The following is an 18,072-nucleotide window of genomic DNA, read 5'->3' as shown; positions in this document are numbered from 1 at the left end:
TAACTTTGAAATGAATATCGTGATGAATATTTTTAAACAGAGCTATTTAGAAGTTTATAGGGACTGTTTGTCTTACTTTTGATCACGTCACGTCACATTTGCTTTCTCCCTTCGAGTAAATTAAGGCCCAGATCAAGCCTAACATTTCCTTTTTGCCTTCCTTCACTGATCCATATCTGAATTCTTATTGTGATTATTGTAATGGGAGTTAATGAAAAAAAAACTTTGCAAATAAACTTGAGGCGCCATTTTTCCTAGTATTGATAGTATTGTGTAATTGGAAGCTTAATTGTACCTTGCCTTCTTCTATTATCCTCTTACTGTTTTTAGTGCCTGATCGTGTCTATAATTGTGTACCTACTCATGTGTGCGCGCACACACACACACACAAATTTACGTACTAAGTCCCTTGAGATTTTTTATTAGTATAGCCTAATAGTGTTATGAGATGAATTTCAAATGGAGTGAGACCTATTGGTAATTTAGAATCAGTTATAGGTCTGTGAATTATGGTAGAAAACAAGAAAAGGTCTGTGATTGTTGGAGTTAAAGAGAATTCAGTGGGAAGTTTAGGAAGATGCAAGGAAAGACAGCTGATTGACAACCTTCTTGTGCCCAAGGATTAAATCTTATATGAAGGGCAGCAAGCTGTTTGTGGAGGGATTGGTGGACAAAGGTGACATTCCTGCTCCGCTATATGCAAAATTGGCCAAAGGAGAGGAAACGGAAAAAATATCTAGGCTGTGGCAACTGGTGCAAGTGCAGTAAATAGAAGGAAGCTACACTTAAGGGATGCTATATGGATCCCTAAGGCAGTTTGTAATATAGGTACATTTGCAATAAGTAGATAAGCTTAAAGTTCAACCTTCAGAAATGTGCTTTTCCTTTTTTCTGAGACATGGCTTGTGTTTCCAGCATATTCAGAGACAGAGTGAAATATATCACAATTCAGAAAATGATTTTTGTACTAACATGTATTTTAAAAACTGCTGATTACCCAGTGCTGTTTTCAGCTGCATTTATAATCATACAAATACACAAATACCATGGTACATTCTACCATTATGATGACCAACAGTACATGTGAGGGGAGGAAAATTTGTTAAGTAAAAAATTAAACACAAGCCAATGTCTAGTATTAGGAAATGCTATTAAGTAGCTTGATTAATAGGCCCTGTTTGTATTAACACTATTTATTTCAATCCTTTTTTTAAAAAAGGTAAGTTTTTTTTTCCTTCTAATATAACTGAATAGGTATTACAAAACTTAATACCTATTAGTATTATATTTTGGATATCACATTTTGGATTTTTTTTTTGGAGGGATCCCGGGATGAATCTGGATTTTCACCAAGTGATATCATAATAAAGGCATATGTCTTAAGGTTACAAATTATTATTCATTATATAGAATTATAACTATAACATTAATTCAGGATTTATGAAATTGTTCTTTCTATGCAGTATTAAACAAGGTATTAATTCTTGCTTAGTATTTACCCTAAATGCTTATATGGTCTTTGCATAAGAACAGACGTTATTTGGATAATGAACACCATATGCTCTAAATAAATTCAGAGAAAACGTTGAGGCCTTAAAAAACCTGAGCAATAATGGCTCACGAGCTTCCAGCCAAGTAACACTTAATGTGTAAAGAGATATGTTTTGCTGTTAAAAATGGATAAGTTTCTGCGTTTAGAGTCTAGTCATATATATTCCAAGCCATCTTTTTTACCCAAAGGCATTTATTAGTTTTCGTCTGTACCTGCTTGGTGTAGATAACTTAAACACAGGAAAGTATAAATACTGCCATAATCTCACCACCCAAAGATAACCACTGTTAATATGTTGCCATAGTTTTCCAGTATTTTCCTCTATTTGCTTTTATATTTAACAAAATTATGTAACATATATCAAAAATTATATATAATAAATACATATACTTTATATGACAAAATTATCATACTGTAGGTAAAGTTTTGTCTTCCTTTTTTCATTTAGTATTATATGAGTCAAAAATATTCTTTGAAAGCACAATTTTTATTAGGTATATAATATCCTATTATTTAGGTATATTTAGCCATTTCCCTATTGTTGGACTTTGGGATTCATTCATTCTACAAGCTTTTTATTTTTTTAACTATTATAAATCATGCTTCATTAAACATAAGTCTTTGACTATATCTGAGATCCATATTGATTCTTTTGAAACTTGAGAGCAGAAAATAATTATTTATAAAATATATCTCCATTCTACTAGATTGTTATGAATAGATCACTTTTTAGCTGATATATTACAGCATGAGATAAACATCTTAGATTCTAGAATCTAGATGAGGTGAACATCTTAGAATCAAGAGCCTGTACTCTCTCTATATGAGTGAATTTGACATGTTCTTGTGCTCATGTTTCCTAAGGCCTGATGTGGAACCATGTTGGGAATGTAGCCCAATTTGTATCTATAATACAGGTATATCCCTTCTTTCTATATATATGCTAATAACATAAATGTGGTCATAAGCATGCAAATTCATAGACTTAAATTTAGGGAAAAAAATCTTAAAAGTCCAAAGATGACCTGAAGAAAAAAAGGTTGAGCACAGAAATTGGTAACCATATTGATTTTTCAGAGAAGAATATGTGACCAATGAAACTGAGTGCCATCAGAACTAAAAGTATACAAATAGTTATCAAAACAGAATAAAAAGACAGAATTTAAGAGTTGAGTTTAAGCTAACTTGGGGTGAGAGTTTTGTATATGGAAATATAGTGTACAGCTATTCAAAAATGGCAGAGGACTGTGTGGAGAGTATCTTTTATTAGAATATTAACAGTATTTATTTATTGAACAGTCATGATATGCTTTCATGACTAGCACTGTACCAGTGTGATTCTACATGAGTTCATCATATTTTAATTTTTAATATTTAGAGCACTGCAAGATACATTCTATAATTCATCCATACTTTAGGGGCAGCAGAATTGAAGCTGTCCTCACTAGTAATCACAGAAATGCAAACTAAACCACAGAACTGTCTGAATGGGGCAAATGTTGGCAAGGAGATGATAAGCTCTCCTACCCAGTGCTAGTGGGATGGAAAGAAGGGACCGACTCTGTGTCTATGTTGCCTTATTTATTTTTAATTTAAACAAAATGTGGCAAAGTAATAAGATTGAAAACCCCAAGTGTTTGTTATATTTGTATCCCTTCCTACACATTTGAAATATTTCTTTCTTTTTTAAAGTAGCTGTATTACTTTGCTAGGCTGTCATAACAAAGTACTGTACATCGGGTGACATAAGCAATAGTAATTTATTTTCTTACAATTCTGGAGAGTAGAATTTTGGGATCAAGGTGTCAGTAGGGCTGGTTTCTTCTGAGGCCTTTCTCTTTGGCTCGTGGATGGGCTTCTCCCTGTGTTTTCACATGATCTTCCCTCTACGTGTTTCTGTATCCTAATCTCATTTTTTTCATAAGGCCACCTGTCCTCTTGGATTAGGGCACACCCTAATGACCTCATTTTAATTTAATTACCCTTTCTCCAAATACAGTCACTTTCTGAGGTACTAGGGGGTTAGGACTTCAACATATGAATATCGAGGGAAGGGACATAATTCACACCATAACATTAGCAAAGTTAAATGTCTCATAGCTGGTATGATGGATAAATGGGATTCAGACCCAGATGTGATTCAGTCCAAATGTTATTTTCAGAATTCTACACTGCTACTTTTGGAATACTAGAGATGTACCTCAAAATTAGTTAGGGCTTTGTTTTTTCAAAGGACACAGAAACTGAAAACACTCCCCTCTAATCATACTGCGTACTTGCTAAGTTGAATATAGGTGGCATTTGAATTTAGGAAGATAAAGAAAAGAACATGTCAAGTAGGAAATAAGGGGAGGAAAAATGTGTCAGAGAAGGAACAGAAGCTTAGGGGGTTCTTATAAGAGGGTGCTAGAAGAATAATACTGGATTTCTTATTAGATAGGCATAGCAGAAAAGTCAGGCATATCTTAAAGTATATAGTCTACTGTTATTATATGAATTCAATTAATATGAAATAGTAGTTTTAATGTTAAAACTGAATACTCATAAATATCGTAAAGTTCCAGATAAATATGAGCTTCAGTTACAGATTAGAACTCTAGAATAAGGCTTTATATGTGGTCACTCACTCATCCAACAAAATTATAGAGCTCTTCATGCATAGCAGGCTCTGTGCTATGTTCTGCCTCTAAGGCCTATGAAACAAGTCCATTTCTTGTAGTCATTCACATGTCAGTAACATAACTCACAACATGTGATTTTACCATCAAATTTGTTTGGCCATGTGAAATTAAATATAAAATGAATAATCATTACTGTGCTGTGTTAAATTATCTTGTTATGTGAAGATATAACTTTAAAGAATGAGAGTTTAAAAATGAAATTGAATGTTTATATTACAATTTTATTTTAACTGTTTTTTTAAGAATTTGGAAGGTCTTACAGGATTTTTCAATAGTTTTATTCTGAAATGAAGTCAGTAACTTAGTTCAAGTACCATAGAGGTGATACCAGTTTACGTGTATGCTTTTTGTTTTTCTTCCTTCTGGGTAGAATATGCTCTTAAATCTTCTTCTTTTTTCTTTTTTCTTCTTTTTTTTTTTTTGGTTGTATCTTATAGCTATATTTGGAGCTGTACAATATAACGCACATCCTATCTGAGATAACATCTTTTTTTTTTCTTAATTGCATTTAAGTTATATCCTGCATCTTCTCTTTTTTTAAATAGGTGAAAATAAGTGACTGAAGAAGCCTACCTGAGAGTCATCTAACATGTCGAGGAGAAGATTTGAGTGTCGAAGTATTTCGGGCTTGCTAACTACAACTCCTCAAACTCCAATTAAAATGGAAAACTTTAATAATTTTTATACACTTACATCCAAAGAGCTAGGAAGGTAAGGAAACTTTTGATGTGTATGTGTTTAAATTCACATTTAGGATTTCTGTGTCTATACTTTCATAAAACTCACTTGATTATTATTTTGCAATGATTAGAAAGAAAAGTCCTCATCTCTGCTAATGTTATACAGAGTTTAGTCTTAACTGACTTGGAAATCAAATCCGTGGAGGGTTAGTGAGCATATGTGATACATCCCACCTCGCTTCAGAGCCCATGGTAGGAAGTCAGGGTTCTTACTTGAGGCTGTGCATGGGAAGAGGCAGCTTAGCACAGTGGACTGCCACATCCAAGTTTGGGCTCCGCCATTTACTATTTAACCTCAATTAAATTACTGTACCTCTTGGTTCTGTAGTTTCCTCATCTGAGAACCAGGGATGAAGATAATTGTTATCTATTTTATATGGCTGTTGTAAGGATTAAACTAGTTAATATTTGTAAAGTATTTAGTAGAATGCCATAGAAGTTTTTGTTGAATAAAAAAATTTTTAATTCTTAGGATATTGTGCTGGGCTAAAAAAAATAAATATGGAGATTCTCCTTCTCTTTTCTAAACCAAATGAATTGACTCATATTTGATAGTATAATTCTGTATGACAAACAATGCATGTACTGTAAGTAAAACCTGTATTTACACTGATACTAATCTGTTTTGGTTTAACGAAGGTGTAAATTCCTTATGACCAAGGAGTGAACTGAGATTATGGGACCATTTAGCGCTACCATTTTAATATATATGAAAGTTACAAAAGATATACCAAATAATTTGTTATATATTCAGCATTTTGAGCTTTAAATTAAAAACACTTAACAAAGGGTGGGAGGATGGTGATCATGTCTTCAGTTTGATCTTTACATTAAAATGGTAAAAGTCCGTGTTTGTATTGATAGATGCACAGTAAAATAGCGTGAATGATTTCTTATCTTTGAAAATCTCAATGTGAAAACAAAAATTGACTGAACCATGGCAAGTAATTCTATTCTTGGTGGTCTTTTATGTCAAGGATAAAGGCTAGTCCTGGCTTTTTCACTTGTCAGATATTGGATGCAGTCTTTCTTTTGCAGAATAAGGGTGATAATATCTACCTCATCAGACTAAGAACTAAATGTGAAAGCATATTTCAGTATTCATGTCATATTTATTTAATTTTGTGTGCAAAATATTTGGGTCTTCTAATGGTTTATTTTTTTAATAAAATATAGTTTCAAAACCCTTTCAGAATGTTTTCAAGAAATAGTTTAGCTCTAAATCTATATTATTTCTCTTTGCATTATACAGGAAAGAGTAAGTGTTCTTTTAGTTGTATCTCACTATTCATTAAATAGTCATAGAATCTTTACATTAGAAGGACTTCGGTGGTCAGTGGCCTTCTAATATAATTTTTTTATACAGTGCAGCAGTCTTTTCTAAAATTTTCCTGACAAGTTTTTTACCCAGCCTCAATTTGAATGCTTCAGTGATACGGAACTCACTACCTCAGAATGGTCTGTTCCATTTTGTGGGCACCTCTTGGGCACAGAATTCTGTTTTCTATTCTGCTAACCTCTACCCACTATACATAGTTCTCCTTTTGTAGCTGTATATAATGTCCATGTAAAAACCCTTCAGAGATTTGAATATAGCAAAATGTTGCCAGTTTCCTTAAATGGTTATCTTATGACCTGATTTTCAGACAGCCTTCCTTGATCCAGTTATCCTCTTCTGAACCACTTTGTATTTTTTCCATCATCAGTTTTAAAATGAGAAAGTCTAGAATGGACACAATATTGTCAATATCTCATCATCTAGAATACAACAAAACTTTATTGAGATAGCCTGTGTCGGAGCTAGAAAGACTAATTTTTTTTCTTTGAGGGTTTTGGAGAACTTAAACTTCGAGAACAATATTAATAATTCTAAGTTGTTTTGTAAATGGGGTGCCATCATAAATCACAGTCATAAACTTGGCTCAGTATACAACATGTTAGAGAAAAAATTCATGGTAGAATCTGGTGAAAACAAATTCAGATGGCTAGTATTTCATCTTCTAATACCTTCATGAAAGAGACCTAACTTTTTTCTTTTAATTGATATGGGCTAATGAGTTACATGGTAAATATTGATGTGTCTAATTAGTAAACCTTGATAAATTGGAAATCGTGCCCTTTCATCTGCCATGAACTTGCTTTAAATTCTTTCAGTATTTTACCAATTTTGATATTATCCCATACTTTTGCAAAGTGAAAATTAGGATCATAATCTTGTTTCTTCTAAGGCTCGTACATTTTGAAGCATACAAACATATAATTCTAGCATGTGGTGATTACAAAATTACCTTTATAAATCAGTTTTTTAATTAATTTTAAGATGTTAGTGTTTCAGAATTTATTTTTCTTCAGAAAATTAGAAGAAAATATGTAAAAGTTAACAGTTCATTTTTGATTGTTCTCAAAAAACTTTGCATTGTTCCTGTTTTTTAACATGTTGGGTAAGTTTTTTCCACCCCTCCCCCAACTGAATCAAGGTTTCATAGGACTTCTTGTGGTTAGAAGGGTGAGGCAGATGCAAAAATAAACGTCAGCTTCCTTTGTGGCTTACCCTCCCCCATCCTTTCACATTTTATTGTCTATTCTAGAATGTAGAAGGGTAACTAACAAGGCCTTTTAGCTGCTGGGAAATCTAGACAGCCTTGCCTTTTTAGGTTATGAATTAAGTACTATTGTTAAGGGTTTTAAATTTTCTTAAATGTTTCTGTTAAATTTGATATAGGAACATTATGTATTAAATATTATTTTTGATACTTCTAAATGACAATTAGCATTTTAGAATGGAAAACGAATACTTGCTTTTTTTCCCTAAGTCATCTGATAATTATGGTAAAAAGGTTTACCTTATTTAACAGTACATAAATGAATATGTATGTAAAATTTTATTTGAGTCTCAAGCTTTAAAAATGTAAATGCTTTAAGTACAGTATACAAAATAGCACAATGTATGGTACTATAGTAGGTTCATAACTCTTGCATTCATTCAACAGATATTCAGTTCCTATTATGTGTTAGTTAGCGAAGTGTAGATTTTATAATTACTGTAGTAATTAGGACAGATAGGGTTTCTGCCCTCATGGAGCTTTTACTTAGTGGTGAACATTGGCAAATTATTACCAGTATCATTTGGCCATCTTTGCTTTGCATTAATGAGTACTATACTTGTAAGCCTCATGAGAATACCTGAAACAATTAGGTAAAAGTGTTATTATTTAATTTTGCTCTTTGTTCCTGAGAAAATTCTGGCTTATAGATATAATTGTAAAATTACAGCAGAACTTAATTGTCACAATTGGTACTATAAAGTTTTTCAGGTGGACAGATTTCTTGGCTAACTAGTTTGTTTCCTAAGATTTACAAGGTGAATTTCTTCATAAAACTCAAAGTTTCCTTTTTGCTTTAGACAAATTTTCACATCTAAATCTAAGTAAGAGTTGGCAAAAGTGAATTTACCTCTTTAAAAAAAACTATCTTAAAGGGAGGAATTGTTTTGTAATGGTAAGAACAGAAAGCTAGGATTTCACATTCCACAATTTAAGTCGTGGTACTCCATTTCCATATATGACCTTTCATGAGTCATTTACTCTTAGTTTGACTCAGTTTATCCAGTATAAAATCTATAAAACATGGGCAGTTTGAGTATAAAACAAAGGGACTGATTAACTTTTTTTGTGTGCTCATTAAAATGCGTTGATTTGTATTCCTTTTGTATATAGTAAGAAAATATAATTTAAATTAAGCATTCTCAAATCTTAAATGAAAAGTTCTATCAAAAAATCAAGTTTGTGCATAGAAATTTTCTGAGTCGATATTTATTTTGATAAATGTAAAAGAATCAAATTATAGCTTGGCCACTTTTTTTAAAAAATAGTTTTTTGCATTAGTAACTATACCTTCTCAGGTTGGTTTCCAGTGCTTTTCATTGGCACCAATTTTGAGGAAATTTGGGATATAAAGAGTAGGGATCTTTGTCATCCTGCCGCTTGAGAATAGCAAGTAAAAATACAGTCAAGCTATTTATTGTCCCCGACTCCCACCCCAAATCCCAAGTGTATTAAAGATAGGTTTTTATTTATACCTGATTTGTTAGTATCCAGTGAGTCATTTGAGCCTTAGGATAGAAGGTGTTAATTTTGGATCCCCTGGACCAGACTTAGGAAGTTTATGGATGGTCTTCGAAATCTGAAAACCTTCTGTAATTATATGTAAAACTTTCTATATAAGGGCATGTGTGCATTTTTCTGGGTAGGTAGTCAATAGCTTTTATTAGTTTCTTAAAATAATCTGACTCAAAGTAGCTTAGGTCTTTGAGAAACTAAATTTTGGGTGACTATAGTCTTAGAATACATCATTTGCCAGTCTTTTAAAATTTTGGCTGAAATGTTGAGTACTGTTATTGGAAAGAGCTAAAACGCGTTTATTCCTAAAATGATAAACATGACCTTAATGGTGTGTTTGTACGTAGCTACTGATAACCATGAATGTTCTTACTTGATCATGAAGTGTCTTTGGATACTGTCCGTAAGATGTATATACCTTTGGTATCTGTTACAAGCTTCATGGTACTGAGCAATACTAAGAGATACTCTGGTAGAACAATTGACAAATTGTGATAGAAAGCTTCAAAGCTTGTTAAAAGTGATGTTGAAAGGCAAAATGATTACACTAATAAAAGTAAATAAGTCAAATACCCATTTTTGCATTTAATTTTTTTCATTTGAAGGAAAGCTAAAATTTTTCGTAGAGGGTTAATGTGAAACTCTTGGTCTTTGAAAATAGACCAAGATACGTATATTCTCTGGAGTCTGCCAAACAGAATAATATTTATTATGTAGGATTGTTGTGATACTTAAACACAATAATTTATATCAAAAGTATGGCATGGAGTTGGTAGGCAAATGAGATCTCCCCCTACAATGGTAATGTATCACATTAATGATATAATAGTAAAGAATATAATTGTCCTACCTTGTTATTACATTTGCCATTTATATTTTCATGTGATAGTACTATAAATTTTATAAAAATACATGCAGTAGTTGATTAGGTTAAGAGAACAAAGATAAATTCCTGATGACACGAATATTTGAAAGGATTGACAAAGTTGGAGATATAACAGTATCTGTGTTATACTAATATTGTTCTCTATTGAAAAGTTAAAATTGATTGTCCTCACTTTTGCCCCCAGAGGAAAATTTGCTGTGGTTAGACAATGTATATCAAAATCTACTGGTCAAGAATATGCTGCAAAATTTCTGAAAAAGAGAAGAAGAGGGCAGGATTGTCGAGCAGAGATTCTACATGAGATTGCAGTACTTGAATTGGCAAAGTCCTGTCCCCATGTAATTAATCTTCATGAAGTCTATGAAAATACAAGTGAAATCATTTTGATATTGGAACAGTAAGTATACATTTTTAAAAATTGAAGTAAATTTATAGTACCTATTTTAATTGTTGGATAAGTTTGCTTGAAATGTCAAGAACAAGAATGATAAAAGTAAGACAAGAACTTGTAAAGATTAGAGGAACATAGTGTATATTTATATGTTTTCACAAAACTTAATGTGCAGCCTCACACACATACTCAAAAACTAATTAAACAGCATTCAATAAACAAATGACAATACCATGTTTGCAGAATATGGTGAAATGAGTATACTTTCATTGCTAATGGCACAGAAAATTGATGAGGTTTTCTGCAAAACAATCTGGTGGGCAAATAGGATTGAAATAATTTGTATATTCAGTTATTTGAAAAGCACATCCAAGGAAGTGACCCAAGGAGAATAAAAAGGTAAACTTGCATGAATGAAAGGTAAACCACATAGTTTGTTAAAAAAAAAGACATGTGTTTAGTATGTGTGATGTGCAAAACACTATGTTAGGAATTATAGCAATAAGAAAAAAAATATATCTCGTTCCATAAGTCAGTGAAAGGTTGAAAACACCTAGATTTCAATAATTTGTCAAGTCGGGATAGAATATGGTTAAACTAACTGGCTTGTTAACCAATATGTTGACATGTTACTCTAAAACAATGTTTTTATTGATGTGTTACTCTAAAATGTGACGGTCTGACACATTTATTATAATTATGTAAAATGTGTATCTGAACATCTGCAACAATTAGAAGAGACCAGCTGAGTTTATGTTTAGTGTACTTTAGATTCTGATAGTTTATTACAAAATAGTTTTTATAAAAAAAACTAGAGATGTGTTTTAGCAAAAAAAAATTATAAATATAGTAATTCTTTTTAGTAGCTAACCTGCATTATTGCCTTTTTGAATTTAAAAGTGTATTAGTCAAATTTTAGGGTTCAGTTATTTTAAGGGATGAATAGTTTTGCTTATATATTTATTTAAAATCTAAATATTTTTGTACCAGGAAAGATGATTGCCTAGAGTGAACTTGTAAATGAAAATGCTTATTTTGCAAAATGCTAAACCTACAAATAGTTTGTTTAAGAATGAATACTATGTATATCTCCCAGAACAGCAACATACCAATTACGGTATATTATAGTACCTTCAAAATAAATTAGAATTGCAGAGAAGACCGGGATTCCATGAACAGGATTTCATTTTCATACATTTTTGGATTATTTTTGTCAAATTCTTAAGCTGACCTTTAAAAAGTTATCTACTTGCATGACATCTTCATGTTTGAAGTATGTGAAAAGTAGCTAATATTTTTCAAAAGCAGTAATTAATGGAATACTAGGTTTGGAGAGTGAGTATACAATAGGAGCATTGACCACTTTCATGAAATTCTCTCTTGGGGGTGCTCATCCGAATAGCAACAACAGAATACATCAAAAAGTGTTAACACATTTTATGGATGGACCTTGTTCATACTCTGAAAATTAATTCAGATACCCTACCCAGTAAACTGAGTTCTGTAAGGGCTGAACTGTATCTCGTGGCTGAAATGTAGCAAGCAATCAGTAAATGTGAGTGGATAAATATATTTAATTTCTTACCAGAGCAACTAGGACCTATTAAAATTTGTTACTATGCGTATCACTTTTGAGGTGGCATTGTCACATCACACAATCTCAGCCAAAGGTAAAAATGTGTTGGGCAGGTTTAGCGATGTAAAATAAGGCGGCATAATTTTTTATGTGGTAAAAATAAAACAGTGGAACCCTTTACTCTAATTACTGTTGCCAATTTGATCTTCTCGTCAAACTAACCTGCATACTCATTTTTCTTCCCTGACTTTTTTATTTGAGAAAATTTTAAATCTACAGAGATGTTGAAAGACTAGTACAATTAACACTCTTATACTCTTTAGCTTGATTCACCGAATGTTGGCCTTTTGCCATATTTGCCAAACTATTTGAAAGTTGTAGGTATCACGATATTTCTTCACTTTCCAGAGTATTTATTCTGAAGAGTAATGGCATTCTTCTACATAACCAATACCAGTAACAAAACTAAGAAAGTTAATATTAATCCAGTACTATCATCAAATATATAGTTCATATTTAAATTTTTTGGATTATCCCTGAAATGTCTTATGGACCTGTTTTTTTAAAATTCCAATACAAGAGCCAGTCAAGATTCACACATTATATTTGATTGCTAAACTTCTTTAGTCACTTTATTTTTCCTGACATTGTCTTTTTTGGGGGAAATCTGTATCTGTTTTCACATGAAGTATTCTACATCCTGGATTCGTGTCATTGTTTTCTCATGACTAGATTTAGGTTAAATATTTTTGGCAAGGGGACATTGTGGATGATGATGTGTATTTCTTATTGTAACACATGAGGTGGCAGTTACATTCGGATTGTTCCATTATTGGTTCTTCTAATTAGAACATGGCTAAAGTGGAGTCTGCCAGCCCTCCACACTGTAAGGAACATGTTCCCCTTTAAAATTAATAAGTAACCTATGTGGTAATATTTTAAGACTGTGAATATTCTGTTCTTTAACAGCTTTTTATCTAGTGGTTTTGGTAACCATTGATGCTATTCGTTTGAATTATTATAAAAGTATACTACAAAGTCTTATTGTCATTCCTATCCTTTCCACTCTCTTCCCACTCAACCTTATAGGTAACCATATTTATTAGTTTCTGACTCATTCTTTATGTGTTTCTTCTTGCAAATATAGGCAAGTTTGTATATATGTATATTTCCCTTTCTTTCTTACAGAAAAAAATAGCATATTATATATGCCTTTTTGTGCCTTGCTTTTTTTTTCAAATAACATTATATCCTGGAAATCATTTCATATTCATAGTTCATAGGCATCTTTCTTAATATTATTATTATTATTGCTATTTTTTAAATGCCTGTATAGTTCTCCACTGTATGGTGTACCACTTGTTCAGTCTTCTTTGGATGGCCATCATTTGTGGAGGTATAGTTTTAGTGTAAATTCCTATAAATGTGATTGCAAGGTCAGGGAGTAAATGCCTATGTGCTTGTATTAGATGTTGTCAAATTTCTCTTTATATGGATGGTACATAATTACTTTAAAAAGGTACTCTTTGCTAATTATATGACTCTAACTTAAACCTTCTTTTGGAACTATTAAACTATGGGTTCTGATAGCTCTGTTTTATTTTTGCGTTTGTGTTTTGTTTTGCCTTCACTTAACGTAAACCAATTGTTTGAACCAAATTAACTTGTTTACTTTTGTGAATTAAACTTAACTTCTTGAAGTCAACTTAACAGTTTTTAACAATTACTAAATCTTTCATTTTTATCTTAATACTTAGTCCACAGGAAAGTATTTCATTACCATTTATAAAGTCTAAATTATTTTTTAGCCCTTTCTTTAACTATTTGAAAAGTCATATAAATACTATTCTGGAGTTAGTATTAGATCTCTTTATAAATTCGGGGAAATTTTTGAGGATAGTTGAGTCAACCCATCCCCACTCTCTGTGAGGCAACAACTTTTCTATAACAAGTGTTTTAAAAGCATTTTTTGATAATTAAATAAAATATATACAAGGTTTTTTTTTTTAAACTTCTGGAAAGAAAGTGTTATCTAATTGGGCACATTAAGTTTGGTTTTTTTTTGTTTGTTTGTTTTTAATGCTGAGTTCTGAGCTAACTAAAATTGATTATAAAGAATATGTATAACCTTTAGAAAACATGGGACAAGAACTTTGTCCTAGATATAGCAAAGTTCGAGGGGAAATTGGATAGGATAAATATAAGTTTATCAAGTCAACTCTATGAAATTATATGGAAGAGAAATAATAATTTCTTTCTGTCAAGAAATTACCAGCTTATGTTGCCTATTAAATATCTTTAAGTAAATATTATGGACCCAGTAGAAAATGATGAGGACCATAGCAAAACATTTCAACAATAATATATGTTGGGCATTTACTATATGGCAGGCACCATGCTAAGCACTTTATCTATATTTTCATTTGATTTTTAAAATAATCCTCCAAAAAGGGAGATTGGTATTTACTTCACATATTCTAATTTAGAGACAGGAAATACTCTGGCTGGTTTCTTTCCATTCTGAAATTCCATGGGTTTTGTTTCCCCTCATTAGCATTGGAATATAATTTTGAAAGATACTCAATATAAAAAATTTAAAACTACTTCATTTTGATCACTAAAAATAAATACTTAATTTAAAAATCTTTACTATGATTTCCAAAGCTATATGAATAGATTTGTAGTTTATGGATGAGGGAGATATTGCTTTGTTTTACTGAAAATCTTGGCTCTCTAGTACCCAGGGAAATTTATTATTTTGGATAGGAAAATATTCTGATTTTAATCTTTTACATGTTAACTTTATTGTGTTATGGGAGTTCTTCTAAAGGATAATTCTCTACTTCCCTACTAATATCTAAACTGTGCGTTAGAAAGCCGTAAAAGGCAAATGTAGATTTAAGTAGTATATAGCACATAGATTTACGTGACAGTGTACACAACACATATACAAATACATAAGCAAAAGAACGTGAATACTCCAAATTTCTAAATTTGTTGGTTGAGTTCCTTCAGGTGGCAAACTCTTCAACAAAGAGAGAAAGAGTAGAAATACCTGAATTTACCTTCCAGGGCAATGATAATGATATAGGTGGCTTCTCTGATTACAGAGATATCTTTTCTTCTCTGTAGTCACCGCTCTGGATGCCATGTTTTAACAAAGAGTCTATTAGTCTGCTACTCCTCACTGCTTCCATTTATGCTTCCAGTTCCAGTTTCCAGTTTCCACTAACTTCTGCAGTCTGCTTCTTATGTTATCTGTTCTTCCCCTCCTCTTAACTTCTCCTATGGAGAGCTATGGTAAAGAGCTTTCCCTCTTTTGTGGGAAAAACAGCATTCCTACAAAAGACATTGGTCAGCTTGCCAAACTAAAAGGTAGGGACAGTGTGATTGACTGATAATCATAGTGTTTGTTTGATCTTGTTACTGAAATAAACAAACAAGAAACCCTTAGTATACTTTTCCTGGTATAAAAGTAACACCTATTTATTGTGTTAAATTTAGAAGGTATAGAAAATAGAAATCATTTGTAAACTGTGGTTACTTTTATGGCATATTCCTGTATTTTAAAATTATTCTTCTTTTTCTGTCTATGTATGTATACCTTTAGAAACAAAATTGTGATCTACTAGGTATACTCTATTATAACCCATTTTTTCACTTAAGAATATGTTATGTACATTTTTATATGTATAAGTATTTCTAAAAATGAATTTTAATTTAACAAAGACTTTTAAAATTGCCTTCATAATCAGAGTTTAACAAGAAGCCCCCAAATTCAGAAAGGCTGGATGTTGGCTAGATTTGGAATTAATATTTGTTGGCTCATTATAATAATAGCTAATATTTATTGCATATTTACTATGTGTCAGACACTGTATTAAATACTTACAGATGATCTGCTTTGATGCTTATAACATTTGTTGTACTCAGTACTTTACATGGTTTATCTAATATAATTCTTACAGCAAGCCATTGAAGTAGGAGCTATCATTTTTTGTTATGTATCATTATGTTACAATAGAAGAAACAGAAACACATTTTGTCCCAGTTCAGGTAGCTCGTTAGTGGCAGAGTCAAGAGTGGAAGCCAGACAGTCTTGATTTCAGTAGGCACTTCTATAAGCAACCTGCTGTCCTCTTAGGTCTAGGCACTGGGAAGTGCTTTACATATGTTTTCTTAGATTCTATTTTGAATTTTAGAATTAATGGAGGGTTCTGTCTATTGAATTAACTTTAGTGAGTGTAAGGTAAATGTTGGTATGTACATATAAAGTGTTGAAGAATGAATTTATGCTGCCATATACTGCCAGATACTGAAGAATTCAGATCTTTCTGGTATTTTCCATATTTTTTTGGTATGTTCCATATCTTAATAGTGGATATAAGTCATTATTTTATACAGTTTTCTTATACTTTCCAATTATTTGGTCTGACTTCTTACCAGATGTATCTTACAAAGGGCCTAGCAAAGAACTCATCCTAAGAGAATGAGTGCCTTCTACATGTCAGACACTGTTCTTGATGCTGTGGATACAGCAGTGAACCAAAGGGAGGAAAATAGTGTTTTGTGAAATAAATGAGTTTCTATTTTATTACATAGAATAGGCTTTACTTGAGATATTCCCGAACATACCTTATAAATTTGATTAATAACCATCTAGATTTTTTTGCATGATGTTCTGACTGACAAATTTTATCTCATTTATTTAGATTTAGTCCTCAAAAAAAAATCTGTTGAGTTCAGTAATATCTCTATTTTACAGATGCGGAAGCTCAAATAAGTGATTGACCCTAAATTATATTGCTGATAAATAGCAGGTTTAGGATTTAAATTTAAATCATTTTATTCCAAACCTAGGAATTTTTCATAATGCTTTTTTTGTCAACATTCTTAGATTTTCAGTTCTTAAAAAAAACAATTAAGATTTGGGTTCTGGCCCCAAGTATTCTTTGTGAAGCTGCAGTACAGGATATTGGTAAAGAATGCAGATTCTCATCCATATTATTCAGATTCTGTCCCCCCAACCCCCATTTACTATATGACCTTGTACAAGTAGCTTAACCTCTTTGTACTTATTTCTTTATCTGTAAAATGGGAATGATAACCACCTACCTCACTTGATTGTCATGAGGATCAAAATATCTATATCTATACATAGCTGCTAACTAAATTTATATATAATGAATAAATGAGTAAAATAGAGCAGAGCTGAGCTCATGAATAAGTACTAGCACCCAGAATTCAAAATATTCTTGTCATTTATTTTATTCCTTAAAGATTCCCCCTCACCCAGGACCACCTCACCCATTAAATGTGTGTATATAGAGAGAATAAAGTTTCGATGGCCGTGTCTTTTACTTAAAGGTATACAGTATTTAAAAGTTGTCATTTTTAGGTCAATGATTTTTCAAGTTTCTATTATTTGAATTTTATTCAGTGCTGCAGGTGGAGAAATTTTCAATCTGTGTTTACCTGAGTTGGCTGAAATGGTCTCTGAAAATGACATTATCAGACTCATTAAACAAATACTTGAAGGAGTTTATTATCTACATCAGAATAACATTGTACACCTTGATTTAAAGGTAATGTAATGTGATTTTAAGTAACACTACGTCTCTGTTCCTTCTCTGCTCTTGCTTTGCACAATTAATTGCAAGCTGGTATTGAGAGGAAACAACAGTCAGATCATGCTTGTCTAGACTGCACATATGCTACATGGACTAATTCTGTATTGGCAGAGAGAAGACTGCATGTGTGAGCAGCTCAGATTAATCACTGGGCTCTTAAAAACCATCATTACTATATGTTCTAATCCTACCGTCATGTCACTCCATCCCACTCTTACTGCCACATCCTGGACCTTTCTATCTTATAAAACTGTCTATCTCTAAAATACTTAATTTTGATCTCCATCTTGAAGGTAACCTACTAGTCCTCATTCCTTTGCTCCCATTATACTCATTCATCTTTCCCTTGAGGCTTTCAGTCTTTTGGCTTCTCCTTTCCCCCCACCCCCAGACCATTCAGGCCCCTTCCCAATCCCTGAGATCCCACTTCAGCCTTTCATGTTACTATCCTTTCTCCTTATCCTTCCTCTGCAGCCATACAAGGACCTTAAAATCTGG

At 32.1% G+C, this 18,072-nt stretch overlaps 1 protein-coding gene across 1 annotated transcript in view; it reads left to right on the top strand.

Moving 5' to 3' along the window:
- STK17B (serine/threonine kinase 17b) overlaps positions 1 to 18,072 on the top strand; it is a 31,522-nt gene that overhangs the window by 4,838 nt on the left and 8,612 nt on the right. Inside the window, exons 2-4 of the mRNA XM_082467249.1 lie at positions 4,779 to 4,944; positions 10,162 to 10,374; positions 17,385 to 17,529. Of these exons, the coding sequence (XP_082323375.1) occupies positions 4,823 to 4,944; positions 10,162 to 10,374; positions 17,385 to 17,529 (480 nt within the window). The 5' untranslated portion in view covers positions 4,779 to 4,822. The remainder of the gene's footprint in view (positions 1 to 4,778; positions 4,945 to 10,161; positions 10,375 to 17,384; positions 17,530 to 18,072) is intronic.

The sequence above is a fragment of the Balaenoptera physalus genome, assembly GCF_965194825.1.
Source record: "Balaenoptera physalus genome assembly, chromosome: 6".
NCBI classification, from domain to species: domain Eukaryota; kingdom Metazoa; phylum Chordata; class Mammalia; order Artiodactyla; family Balaenopteridae; genus Balaenoptera; species Balaenoptera physalus.
The sequence above is the reverse complement of the archived record's forward strand: the minus strand, read 5'-3'. Positions and strand labels throughout refer to the sequence as shown.